At 38.8% G+C, this 12,955-nt stretch overlaps 1 protein-coding gene across 26 annotated transcripts in view; it reads right to left on the bottom strand.

Moving 5' to 3' along the window:
• Positions 1 to 12,955, bottom strand: part of SYNE1 (spectrin repeat containing nuclear envelope protein 1) — a 464,577-nt gene that overhangs the window by 307,871 nt on the left and 143,751 nt on the right. For all 26 annotated transcript variants that reach the window (XM_082730051.1, XM_082730052.1, XM_082730041.1 and 23 more), the window contains 2 exons: positions 4,477 to 4,589; positions 3,755 to 3,923 (listed from right to left, as the gene is read on the bottom strand). In XM_082730051.1, coding sequence (XP_082586177.1) covers positions 3,755 to 3,923; positions 4,477 to 4,589 — 282 coding nt within the window. The remainder of the gene's footprint in view (positions 1 to 3,754; positions 3,924 to 4,476; positions 4,590 to 12,955) is intronic.

Raw genomic sequence — 12,955 nt, 5'->3', positions numbered from 1 at the left:
AAATGCAAATGTATATTTAAAATAATGATAGGATTAATTTTTTCCTTTAAAAATTAGGCTTACAGGGCACTTGGGTGGCTCAGTCAGTTAAGTGTCTGCCTTCAGCTCAGATCATGATGGCAGAGTCCTGGGACAGAGCCTGCTTAGGGGCTCCCTGCTCAGTGGGGAGTCTGCTTCTCCCTCTCCTTTTGCCCCTCCCCCCTGCTCCTGCCACTTCTCTCTCTCTCTCAAATAAATAAAATCTTAAAAACAAAGAACTATATAATTATTAAAAAAAATAAAAATAAGGTTTACATTTGGCTATCAAGTTCAACAAATAAGCCATGGTAAAGTTGATGGCACTTCAAGAAAAAGAAGATCTCTCTTTATCCCGCTAAATCCAAAGTATTAGTGGAAGATAACCTCTTAGTGGAAGATAACCTATTAGTGGAAGATAACTTCTCTCACAAGATAAATATAGAGATACATAAATTTCATTCATTGATTTCACTTGAACAGAGCTAAGCCAGGTAATTTAAGATTTAAGAAATCATCCTTGAGAAGAGGTTTTATCAGACTTGCCTACTTACATTAATAAAATAATCACAAATAATAAAATAAGTGTTTACATTACTTATGCTGCATTCACACAGGCCACGATTCCAAGAGCTCTCCTTCTATGGAAAAGAATGAATTATCCTATTTCTTCCATAGTAAAACTGGAGCATGTGTTAACAAGCATGGTCATGTCAAGAACAAGTATGACAGCAAAATCCAAACCCATGATCTCTGATTTATAGTACAGTATGAAATCTCTTACAAATAGCATGTGGCCCAGGTTGAATTAGCAAGCATTTGGGGAGTATGTTCCAAGAGTTTCTTAAACACACGGCAGCTGCACACTTGAGCACCTAGTACAAAGGTAAGTAGGAAGCACGTTTTCTGATTCTCTAACCCTTTAAAACATGGTGGGTTTTTTGCATATGAAGAAGATTGAATTGAAAATTCAAACTAAGGAAAAGATAATTATGGAACTTTTACATCCTGCATATTACTTTGGTTAATAGATGATGTAGAACAGCATATGGCTCATTAGAATACATTTTTTTAGAAACTAAGGAAAGGATTAGATTTAAGAACCTGACTTTATTATTTTATTTGGAAGTCTTCACTCTTTGAAATAGTCCATCCTAAAGAAAATTATTTTCTCACAAATTCCAAAGGGATGAGAGAAGCTATAGGGGGTGTGAGATAAAAGGAAAGTAATATGTGTCCATCTTCCCTACAAAAGTCCCTATAATTCTATCATCATCATCATCATTACTAATAATTTGGGAAAGACAAGTCTCCTAGAAATTAAGTTATTTAGGAAGTCACATGGGTTGTAAGTAGTTGAACTATAATTCAACACATTTCCATGTGACTGGTGGCCAGACTGTAATATCTCCCCTACTTCACCCCACTCTGCCCCAATATCATGCCTAAACAGAAATTATTATTTCTGGGGTGCCTGGGTGGCTCAGTGGGGTAGAGCCTCTGCCTTCAGCTCAGGTCATGATCTCAGGGTCCTGGACCCGAACCTCGCATTGGGCTCTCTGCTCAGTGGGGAGTCTGCTTCTCCCCACCCCTGCCTGCCTCTCTGCCTACTTGTAATCTTTCTCTCTGTCAAATAAATAAATAAATAAATAAAACTTAAAAAAAAAAAGAAATTATTATTTCTGTCACCGTCACTATCAAACTATATGTATGTAAGTGTAAAATATTGTTAAATATGAACTAACATTAAATGTAACTAATATTTATGTGAGCTGCATTCCTTAGTTCACCAAGCTACAGGAGATCGTTTTAATTATTTGATCTTTTAAGTTAAACAACAACAACAACAATAACAAAACTTTCCCAGCCCATTTTGTTAGTCAGGTTCAGTGCCGAAACTTTTGGTTTGGAATGATGTGACTTCAAATCCTGAAGAGTCATCTTAACCAACCTTTTACCAAGAGTCTACTTCTTATCAACTGTGCCACCTGGAACATGTGGGGTGAGCGCTGAAAGGCTCTATTTTTCTCAGTGAAACTATATGGAAATGCCCATGCCCTAGGGTTGTCACTAGGATACAAGATGACACAGGGAACACAATGGGTTCATGGGGGACACTCAATAGTCCACAATTACTAAAACTATTAAACAAAAAAATACTGTAAGGCCCTTCATAGAAAAGAAGGGTTAGCAATAAATAGGTGTTTTTCACCATGGAATAAAAATATTAAGAAATGTTCATGCAAATGTGCTACATTTGTTGTGAAATTGGCAAGTTTACCAGTAGTTAAAAGTGATGAAGCAGTTTAAAACCAGCAGCTTAGTGAACTTCTCTTTACTTTATGGAGAAAGGAGAACTAGGTTTTTTTTTTTTTAATTAACATTAATGTTTTAAATTATTAATATATAACTCTCTACTTACATATCTTTTATTTGAGAAGTTCAAAGAGAATTACTAACATCCAAAAAAAAAAAAAAAAAGAATTACTAACATCCTTTTATTAGAACATTAACCTGGTGGAACATTTCCATTAGGCATTTGATCTGATTGTCCTTAAATCAGGAGAACAAAGAGGGAGCCTGCATAATTACCTGCTGAGCTCATTGTGTACCACTGACATGACTAAACCCCAAAATACAAATGCTTATCTGTGCTAATGCTTAAAAGACTAAAGTAATTGCTCAAACTTAAAAAGTAAGATTTTTCATTATTTTCCAAAATAATTAGAATAAGGGAACACATCATAACAGATTTCACATTTTTGACACATATTTCCAAGACAATTGTAGTAACCCTAAAGAAAGATTCTACTGTAAATGTATTTTTTCCCCAATGCATCTTGTTCATTCATCACTTTAAAAATCTAATTAAAATGTAGCAAAATATATTCTGATTCTAGAATGCTTCAATAATGATATGGTTTCAACAAACATTCAGTCATACCAGTTACAGAGCTGCTCTGACTAGTCATATTAGAAATGGGCTTAGATTTTAAATTTACTAATTTCTCATTTAGAATATATGATTAAACACAAATGGAGTGGTACAGGACTGAGATGACTTACGCATAATAACTTTGAAAGCAAATCTGTATTGCTAATAAATTTGTGGGAGGGCTGTTTAACAGAAATAAACTACCTTTAATAAATAATTCTCTATTACATGTAAATAGAAACTGCTAGTTAGAGAACAACCTAATATCTTCATTAATAGAGGGCTACTATTCTATGTAGATATGGAATTATTCATACTGATAGCCCAAAATACATGATGATCCATAAAAATTAAATTGGTACAGAGACTCAGAGACAAGAATTTTACTTTTCCTGCATGCACACGAGAAGCAATGAAACTTGGAAACATACATATTATAGTTCCCATGTGAATAACAGAGAATGATTGTTTTTTAGAAACATGACATAAGTATTTTTAACTCAGTTTCAACGGTGAGCTCACAATCAAAGTCATGGGTCTGCAATGTCAAACTTTTTTTTCCTAAGCAATAAAGCCAGTTACAAGGGTTTAGTATGGTTACTAGAGCAAAATCTTTCTATTTTTCCAAAGGACATAGGTGAATATTTCAGATTATTGCAAAGAGCTAACTTACATCAAGCCCACTTAACATCCTTGTACCTTTAAACTCAAGATAAAAATAATAGTGTCAAATAAACTGGTAGGTACAAAATGCTAAACCCATGTGTCTTCTGATTTCTTTTTCAAAGCACCAGGGAGACTTACGATGTAGTTTTGCAGAAGCAGCTCCACTGACTCTCTCCTCCCATACTTGATGATCCAAGATTTCAGCTTTGACTCTGCAAGAACCAGCAGTGAGAGCAGACGGTACTTTAATTCTAGAAATTCCATTTTCATTAAGTGCAGCTCTGATGTGGAGGAAACAAAATGAAACCTAGAAATAAAACACCGAGAATTTACAGAATGTAACTAATAGTAACAGAACGGTGCTTACTTAACCTGTTACACGTTACACGTCAGTGCTAAATATAATAGCAGGCACAAGGTCTTCTAAACTCTGGCTGATCAATCAATATCAGGAGATCTGACTCCTTTTCTAGCTCTGGATTTAAAGGCAAATCATGATTGAGTGAAGTATTTAATTTAGTTCTTTCCCCTGCCAAGGCAACTCTCATCTGTTTCTTTTATAAGCTGTTTTTGTAATATTACATAATGTTCCTCACAGTACTGAATAAAAATACAGTCTCTGAAGAAACCATTTCTGTGATTTCCAGGCTGTGGGTATATTCAGGTCTACTCTTTTCAAACAATAATACATTAGAACATTGGCATTCTTAGCATATGTTACGGGAACTCGATTTTTATGTACCGAATGAAAGCATCTCTGTAAAGAAAAAAATCAATTCATTGAAGAGAAAAGAAATGGAAAAAACACCCACCAAGCATTTAAAAAAAGACACTTCATTTATAATCAGCCGTCCTCTTACCTCTCGGCCATGTCCTCTAACTGATCAGGTGGCACTGGGATCCCGTTAACAGACCTGGTCCGGTAGATTTCATGGAATGCTCTTTTGTGGGCATCTGTGTTTTGAAGCAGATCCTAAGATACAATTTAAAAAAATAAAAAAAAAAATGAGAAAACATGTTCACAGGAGGCTAAGAAGCATAATTTTCAGCCTGCACCGATGAGTCAATGTACTCAACAATCCGATCGTGCAGCTACATCCATATGTGGCTTGGTGCCTCTTGTAGGTTTTTACCTTGTCCAGGAGCCCTGGTGCTGGTCTATAAGGCCTGTGCTAGAGCTGTATCTAATAACTATGGCATCTTTTAAACACACATGACACTTGCACGGCAATGCATTCAGACATTTTAAAGGCACATGGTCCAAAGGAAAATGTAGTTCCTGCTATAAACAAAGATTTGTTAGGATTTTCCTCCTTCCTTGATTTTGAATATACTGGTTTTTAGAAGCTGTAAACTAAAGGCAACTGGCTTAACCCTTTAATGGTAATACACATACATTCACACATGTATATATTACTCTCCTGTAATTTTATTTTGAATGCATGTGGACTACAATACAGTGCTACTTGTTCACCCTTTAAGTCAATAATATCACAATATTATGAAAATACTCTTATGGTTTAGAAGATTTTAAACAAGCACAGGGAATGTTCCATAGATATCAGAGTGGGAAGATCAAATGTGATCTTTACAAATATTCTTTGTACGCTATATAGAACCACACAAATTTTAATAACTTATCTAGATTTGTTTTCTGAGTTTTTCACTGTCGGTAGACTGAGTTGTATAAAGACTTACAGGTATGTCACGGTTCCCTAGCCAACTTCTCACCCAGAAGCAAAGATGAAATGTGACATATTTTCTATAGTTTAGTTTGTTTCTCAGTATGAGAATAAATACCCAATAGCTTGTCACTCACTGAAAAGACCCATTAGACCACCAGAATGATCCATTAAGATTAACAGTGTTTAGCTCACATTGAGATTTAGTGGATTAATTGGAGAAAAGAGAAGCAAAAAAACATTCTAAAGCCTTAAGAGAAACACTGATGGAAGGGGGAAAAAATGAAGGCTCCCATATATAAATTAAAACCTTAAGGTTATACTATAGGTTGACTAACTGAAAATAATAATTTAAATATGTTAAGGTTATATGTGCTTGCTCACGTAAAGACGTATGTGTTTGTGCCTTTTAACTTGAGGGCATTACTTTTTACACTGTAGAAAACTCTAGGGCCATAGAATTTCTATCGTGGTATATTTGCATGGGTAACTGTACAGATATTCACAAGCCACTCATGCCCAGAGGAAGACCACTGTGTGCAGGAGCTGATCACAGGGGACAAAAGACCAACCTAAAACAGCTAATGACTGGGAGTAGTCACTCCTTGCCTCCTTTATAACATCTAGACACACTTCTGTGGCTTATGATCTTGGCTGAGACTCCTACAAGTGAGTGCAGAGCAAATTTAGAGTCATTACCCCACACAGCTCTGATGTATTATATATGACTACATGTTAATATATGAGCAGGGTTCTGGGACTCTATTGGAACACTCGTATGCCCAGTTGTTTTCTAAACAGCTTTCCTTACTATAGTCAGTATCTAGCTAATGGAAAGAATGTTGAGAAGAGGGGTGCCTGGGTGGTTCAGTGGGTTAAAGCCTCTGCCTTCGGCTCAGGACATGATCCTGGAGTCTTGGGATCGAGCCCCGCATTGGGCTCTCTGCTTGGCAGGGAGCCTGCTTCCTGCCTCTCTACCTACTTGGGATCTCTGCCTGTCAAATAAATAAATAAAATCTTAAAAAAAAAAAAAAAGAATCTTGACAAGATATCAGAACAAACAAAAATGTTTTCAAAAATATGATAAAGGAACTATAGCTGGTGTGATGCCACTGGCCATTGCACTAAAAATCAGCTAGTTGCTGAGCACAGCATGTGACTTTCACTCATTGGTGGGCTCACAGGAAGCAAGGAAAGTCTTTTAGGTCTCCAACTCCCATTAAAATATGACCCCCAAACTGGATCACAGACCTGTGAGCAAAAATAAATGGAAAAAGCTAACTGTTTGAGGCAAATATCTATACCCACTGCTGTAGGAGTTTGAGTCTTGGAACTTGGAGAAAGCGAAAACAATGAAACTCAGAGTTCTAATGAGCCAGAACACTTAAATACTAACAAAAGGAAACTGGTAGGAGTGTAACAATATCGGGCAAAATAGATTTGAGAATAAAATCATTATATGTAATTAATCGTTTAAGGCTAAGCATTTTAATTTACTAGTGGCTATCTTAACTCTGAACTTGAACATGTCTAGTAAGCCTCAAAATATTTAGAGTAAAAACTGACCGAACTACAGGGAGACTGACAAAACCACGTGGCTGTGGGAGCTACCAAAGCCCCTCTCTCAGCGACCGAGATGAAGCGAAGGAACAAGTGGGGTGGCAGGTGGCGGAGAGCGGAGGGAAAGCCAGGGGCGATGGGGCCGCTCTGGGGGCCTCGTGGGCTTTTGTAAGACTTTGGGAATGCTTATTTGGAACAGGTGGGAGCCAGTGGGAAGTTTTGAGAGGGCTGATATGAACTGACTTGTATTTTAAAAGCACTGCTGTGACCATGTTATACCCGTTAGGGTAATGCCCCATCCATGAGGCACCGCTTCTCGTAGCTTCTAAAAGAGCACAGGAGCTGGATTCCCTCCCACCTCATAGAGCACTCTTGCTCTGGTTCCTATTCTACGCTTTGATCTCCTGATGTTAGATTCCCTTCAGGGCTCAGTTCTTGACAGGTTTTTTTCCTCTGTATATACTTCCTTAATTTCTTTAGTCTCAGAGCTTCTGACATCCTTCTATATAGCAATGAGTCTGAAGATTTATCTCCATCCTACATCTGTGTCCTGAGCTCCTGTCACTGATCTCTTATTATCTATGCCACATATCCTGTGCCATATATATATAAAACATAATTATAATATAATATACATATATGCCACATATATACTGTGCCCCAGGCTGAACACCTGGGCTTTCTCCAAACCTGCTTTACTGTCTCTCCATCTCAACTGATGGAGACCCCATTCTTCCAAATGCTCAGTTGAAAAAAACAGTGTCTCATATGACTCTCCTTTTTTTCATAATCAGTATCTAATGCCAAAAATTGCTCTGCCTTAACAATATTCAGAATCTGACCATTTCTCACCATCTCTGCAACTACAATCCGGGCTCAAGCCACCCTCCGTGGATTATTGAGACTGGTTCCCTGGCTTCTACCCTCTGTTACTAACCCAGTCTCTATTCTCACATAACAGACAGAGTGATACCACCATTCTTCTGTAAGAAAGTAGATGGGAAAGAAAGTTATGACAGGGAAAATCAGCAGTGCCAAAAGCACAATTAAGGAAAGTCAGGAAGTGCAAAGAAATAATATTGAGGAGAAAATAGGGGCTTAACTACATGAAAAAGATTACCAGAGAATATTTTGAACAATTTTATGCCGATGATTTTGAAAACTTAGTCAAAGGGACAATTTCCCAGTAAGTATGAATCTGTATTACTGACCCACTTAAAATTCTGACTATTTCTCATCATTTTTAGGGGCTGGGAATAACCAGGAAAAAAACAAACAATAATTCTTGCCCTTATGGAGTTGATACTAGAGTATAGGAAATCAAGCAGTAAATGAGATACATAATTAAAATAGCGGTTGAAATAGTGGTTGAGAATGCAGATAAATGCCAAAGAGAATAATCAAGCAGGGAAGAGGGAAAAGGAGTGGTAGTTTCAAAGGGATGGGTGAAAAAATGCTGACTAAGAGTTGACTTTTCAATAAAGGCCCAAAGGAAATGAGGAAGAATGTACTGAGATTAATCAATGTGAGAATGTTTCAGGCTAAGGACAGAGAACATTCCGGAACAATGGCAAGGGCAAAGGAGTTCAGATGGGAATGTGCTTGCCTGTTTGATAACATCTTTTCAGCAAGGTTTCAGTGACAGCCTTAGTTAAAACTGCGACACCCTTAATACTCTTTGTCCTTGACTTTCTAACCTAATACATAATTTATCTATTACTTAGTTACATTTCGTATTTCTTATCCACCTCCTGCCATTACAAGGGAAATTACATGAGTGTAGGAATTTTTCTGTTTTTCTTCGGGTGCATCACAAATGCCGAGAACATTAATTCTGCAGATAGAGAATATGCAGTAAATATTTGTGGAAAGATCACGAAACGTTAGAAGCATAGCCAGAAGGGTAGAAAGAAAATGAGGAAACCAAAATGAAGAAAGTGGTTCAAGTTGGGGTGCCTGGGTGGCTCAGTGGGTTAAGCCTCTGCCTTCAGCTCAGCTATTGATCTCAGGGTCCTGGGATGGAGTCCCACAAGGGGCTCTCTGCTCGGCAGGGAGCCTGCTTCCCCCGCCTTCTCTGCCTGCCTCTCTGCCTACTTCTGATCTCTTTCTCTGCCAAATAAATAAATAAAATCTAAAAAAAGAAAAAAAAGAAAGAAAGTGGTTCAAGGATAAGGAAATAACTATGTGAAATGCTTTTGATAGGCGAGGTAGGATGAGAACTGAGAATTGAGCATTGAGTGAGGAAGGATGACTCTCATGAACCTGGCCTGAACAGCAGGCAAGAGAAAGCTCGGCTGGAATGGGTTCTCAAAAGAACTGGAGAAGAGAATCCTGAAACCTAAATGAGCACAGGTAATTCTTTCAAAGAGCCTCATTGAGAAAGGAGGAGGGAGAAGACACAGTAACCAGAGGGGAAGGGAGGGTTAAGAAAGACAGGTTCTATTTTTTAAATGTTGTTGATTCTTTTTAAAGGAGTCTTTAAGACAAGAGGATTAACAGCATATACTTTACGTGGGTGGGAAAGAAATCCAGCAGAGAGAGGGAAAAAAAATTTTTCAAAAGGCAAGAAGTGCAGGAATTGTTTACTGGAGGAACGCAGGGAGGATGGGGGCTCATACACATGTGGAGGGGCTGGTCTCCGTTTGCGGCGCAGATGGTCCATCCCTAGTAACAGAAGTGAAGACTGAGTATTCGGGCACAGATGCATGTAGGTGGGTTGATGTGGTCGTGGGAGCCTGCGGAAATTCTTTTTTGATTGCTTCTATTTTCTCAGAGAAATAGGAAGCAGTGTCCCCAGCGAAGAGTAAGGATCTGGGAGGAGGTGTGGGAGATTTGAAGAGAAAAGGTGGAACAGTTGTCCCCAAAATAAAGAGGCGATGGAGTCGGGAAATGCCTCTGAAGTGTCAGGCAGCATTAGGGACCCAGCTGGGTTAGTCGTCGTGCCTGGGGGTGTGTTTCTCGGCAGCCACACTCAGCTACATATGGTGTGGGGGGGGCCCTCGGCAGTGAGTGGGCTATAACCAGGGTTGTATTTTAACCAGGCCCACAGGACAAAGGAAACTTGGTCAAGACAACGAGTGTGTGTACAAGTAATGACCTTTACTGATTCAGCACTGAATTTAGGTAGAAGATCAAGGGCAAGGATGACATGAAGACGGGGAGAGGCAGTAAAAATCATGGGTTATAGGGCAGAGAGTCCAGGCAATTTAGAGTTGGGGCAAAATTGGTTAGACAGTGAGATAGGTGCTTGAAAAAGAGTTTGTGTGTCGGGGGGGGGGGGGAGGGGTGGGTTCAGTTACTGGTGATGACAAGCTGCGGACTATGCCTGTGTCTTGAAGGGCTAGAAGAGGGTGTAGGATGGGGTCCCTGGAAGACAAGAGACCCAGAAACTAAAAGGTCAGGCTATTGGTAGGAACATCTGTGGGTTACTGAAGTTATTAAGAATTATGGCATGCATTGTCATGTAAGAAATAAAATTCAAAACAGGAGAAGTGATCTAGGTAGGGCTGATGACTACAGTAGGGATGAGTAGTAGGTGGTAGAGTCTGATGGCTACTTTTATGATTCCTTACGACTGAAAGCCCTGTCCAAAGCAATACTACTACTAAAAATAAGGAATTTTAATTGCTCTACATGTATTATGCGATAGCTTTGTGGACATGGTTTAAGATTAGTGTTTAAAAGAATCTGGATTAGGGATGTCGAGGTGGCTCAGTGGGTTAAATATCTGCCTTTGGCTCAGGTCATGATCCCAGAGTCCTGTCCAGGTACAGGAACCAAGTCCCACAACAGCTTCCCTGCTCAGCAGGGAGCCTACTTCTCTTCTGCCTGCCATTCCCCCTGCTTTTGCTCTCTCTCTCTCTCTCTTTCTCTGATAAATAAACAAATTATAAAACAATCTCGATTATCAGCTATGTGACTTTGGGCAAGGCACTTAACCTCTCTCTGCCTAACAATTAATCACTTGCAAAATAAGGATAATACTACCTGTCTCATATCTTACATGTCAAGTGCTTAGCAAAATTAAGAACTTAAGACAGAAATGTGGCTAAATGCTCAATCATAGTTAGCTATAACTCTATTTCTTACCTTCCTAGATAACTAAGCTTAAGGGCATATGGAAAATAGAAAAGCTAGCAAAGGTGTATCTTGCTTTTCAGAATAATATGACTCTATATACATGTAAGTTATTAAAAAGCTTTGGTAAAACCATTTATAAAATGTCCTCTTTGCAAAAAACATATTTTAAAAACTATCTGAATCCAGTTTTCCAACAGTTATTATGTATTCAGCAATGAACAATTGTCCTGTGGTGTGTATATATATATATATATATATATATATACACATATATGATATGAGTAATGCAGAAAACGAAAAATTCTAGATCCTGATAGCATATCTAAGTTTTCATGGCAAAGCCGTCATTGCTTATAGACTGCGATAGGAAGATAATATTCTAAAACCTTCTTGCTTATGTATTGATGCGTCCTATATTGTGCTCTTTTTGATGTATATATTGTATTCCAAATGAGCTCAATATACCAGCAAAAAGTAGTAATGCCAGATTGATGGGCTGATTTTTCTACTATTGAAGGGACCTAGAATTTTAGTTATTTCAACAATGATTCAAATTGCCCACATCAGCAAAGCTGATCTTATTCTAGGCACCTAATAAATATATTTTAAGTGAGAGAGAATTGATGTTCTAACTGACAATGACATTGTTTTATGACTCTATGACTTTAAGGACCTGTGTTCAGACCTAGTATAGGTCCCTCCCTCAGTAAGAAGATCATTCTGGAGATCTGCCCAGAACCTAGTCTTCGCCCTTACATGCCTCTGCTGGCTTCCTGGTGTCTCTTTGCTGCATTCCCCAGCTCCTGAGTTTTAGTCTCAGATAAGGTCTCCTCCCATTCCTCCCACTCCCCTTTTCTCTACTCCATTTCTTTTCTTGTTTTTATGGCTGTTTACTGCACTTTGGCAAAAGGATGGTTCTCGCTGCACACTTGGTGGTTGGCACAGGGTTTCTCTCTCAAGGGAGCCAGAAGGGTCATGAGGAGCCTGGAGTCATAGAATCACTGCGAGACACACTGACAGTATGTATGCATCCAACTTAAAACTCACTCCTGAGCAGGGATTGTGGCAGCCCAGAGTGCGTAGCAAATTAACATTTCTGCTAACTCTTATCACCTAGTACATAGCACAGCTAATATCATTGAGCTTTTTCTCGAAGGTGGAACATTCAAGTCAGACTTACGTATGTTACGTAAACAACAAATACATGCTATGTCTCAAACTTCTAGATTGGAGGCACACCCCCCACTCCCAGTTCCTCTGGAGCATAAAGCCAGCACACAGTAGACCCTTGGTGTATATTTGCTAAATTAACACATTTAACCCATAATCGAAGCATACTCTACATTTGATTTTAAATCCTAAGGTGACTTCTCTTGTGTAAAATATTCATATCGGTTAAACATCATTTCAGTTGATACATGATGCATTACATGGTATTTAGGATGAACTGTAATTTGTTAAAGTGGTATCATTTGTGTAACACTGTTTCAGAATTTCCCTCTATTTTTAATATCCTGGGAACCTCAATATGGACACAGCCTAGGCTTTTCTGATTCTAAGAAGCCTCAACCCTGGTTCAATCCCAGAAAAACTCTTGGGACCTGATCTCTTATCTTCCTTCTCCATAGACAGTACAGACTAGCAGGCCTGGATTTCATGTGTGTTTATCTCTACCCATGGAACAGATCCCAAATGGTGTTCTTACCCGAAAAGTGGGTTCTGTGTGTTTTGTGCATGTTGATGGTGGCAGGAGAGGGAAAGGCTAAGAGATAAGCAGCAAAACTTCTGGAGGTACTGATTATAACTGAAGAGAGGCCAAGAAGCCACACAGGAAGGGCCCCAGTGGTGCAGGAACAAAATCTTCCTGTGTCCTTCTAGTTTGGTGGCAGAGTCTGGGTTGAGTGAACCGAGTTGAGAGGGCCAGGAGTTGAAACTGCAGGACACCAATGTACATTTGGTGTTCTGGTTCCAAATATAAGGTCCCAGAGGGGCATGGGACAAAACCTGTCATGAATTT

This window comes from Mustela nivalis (genome assembly GCF_964662115.1).
Source record: "Mustela nivalis genome assembly, chromosome: 5".
NCBI lineage: Eukaryota > Metazoa > Chordata > Mammalia > Carnivora > Mustelidae > Mustela > Mustela nivalis.
The sequence above is the reverse complement of the archived record's forward strand: the minus strand, read 5'-3'. Positions and strand labels throughout refer to the sequence as shown.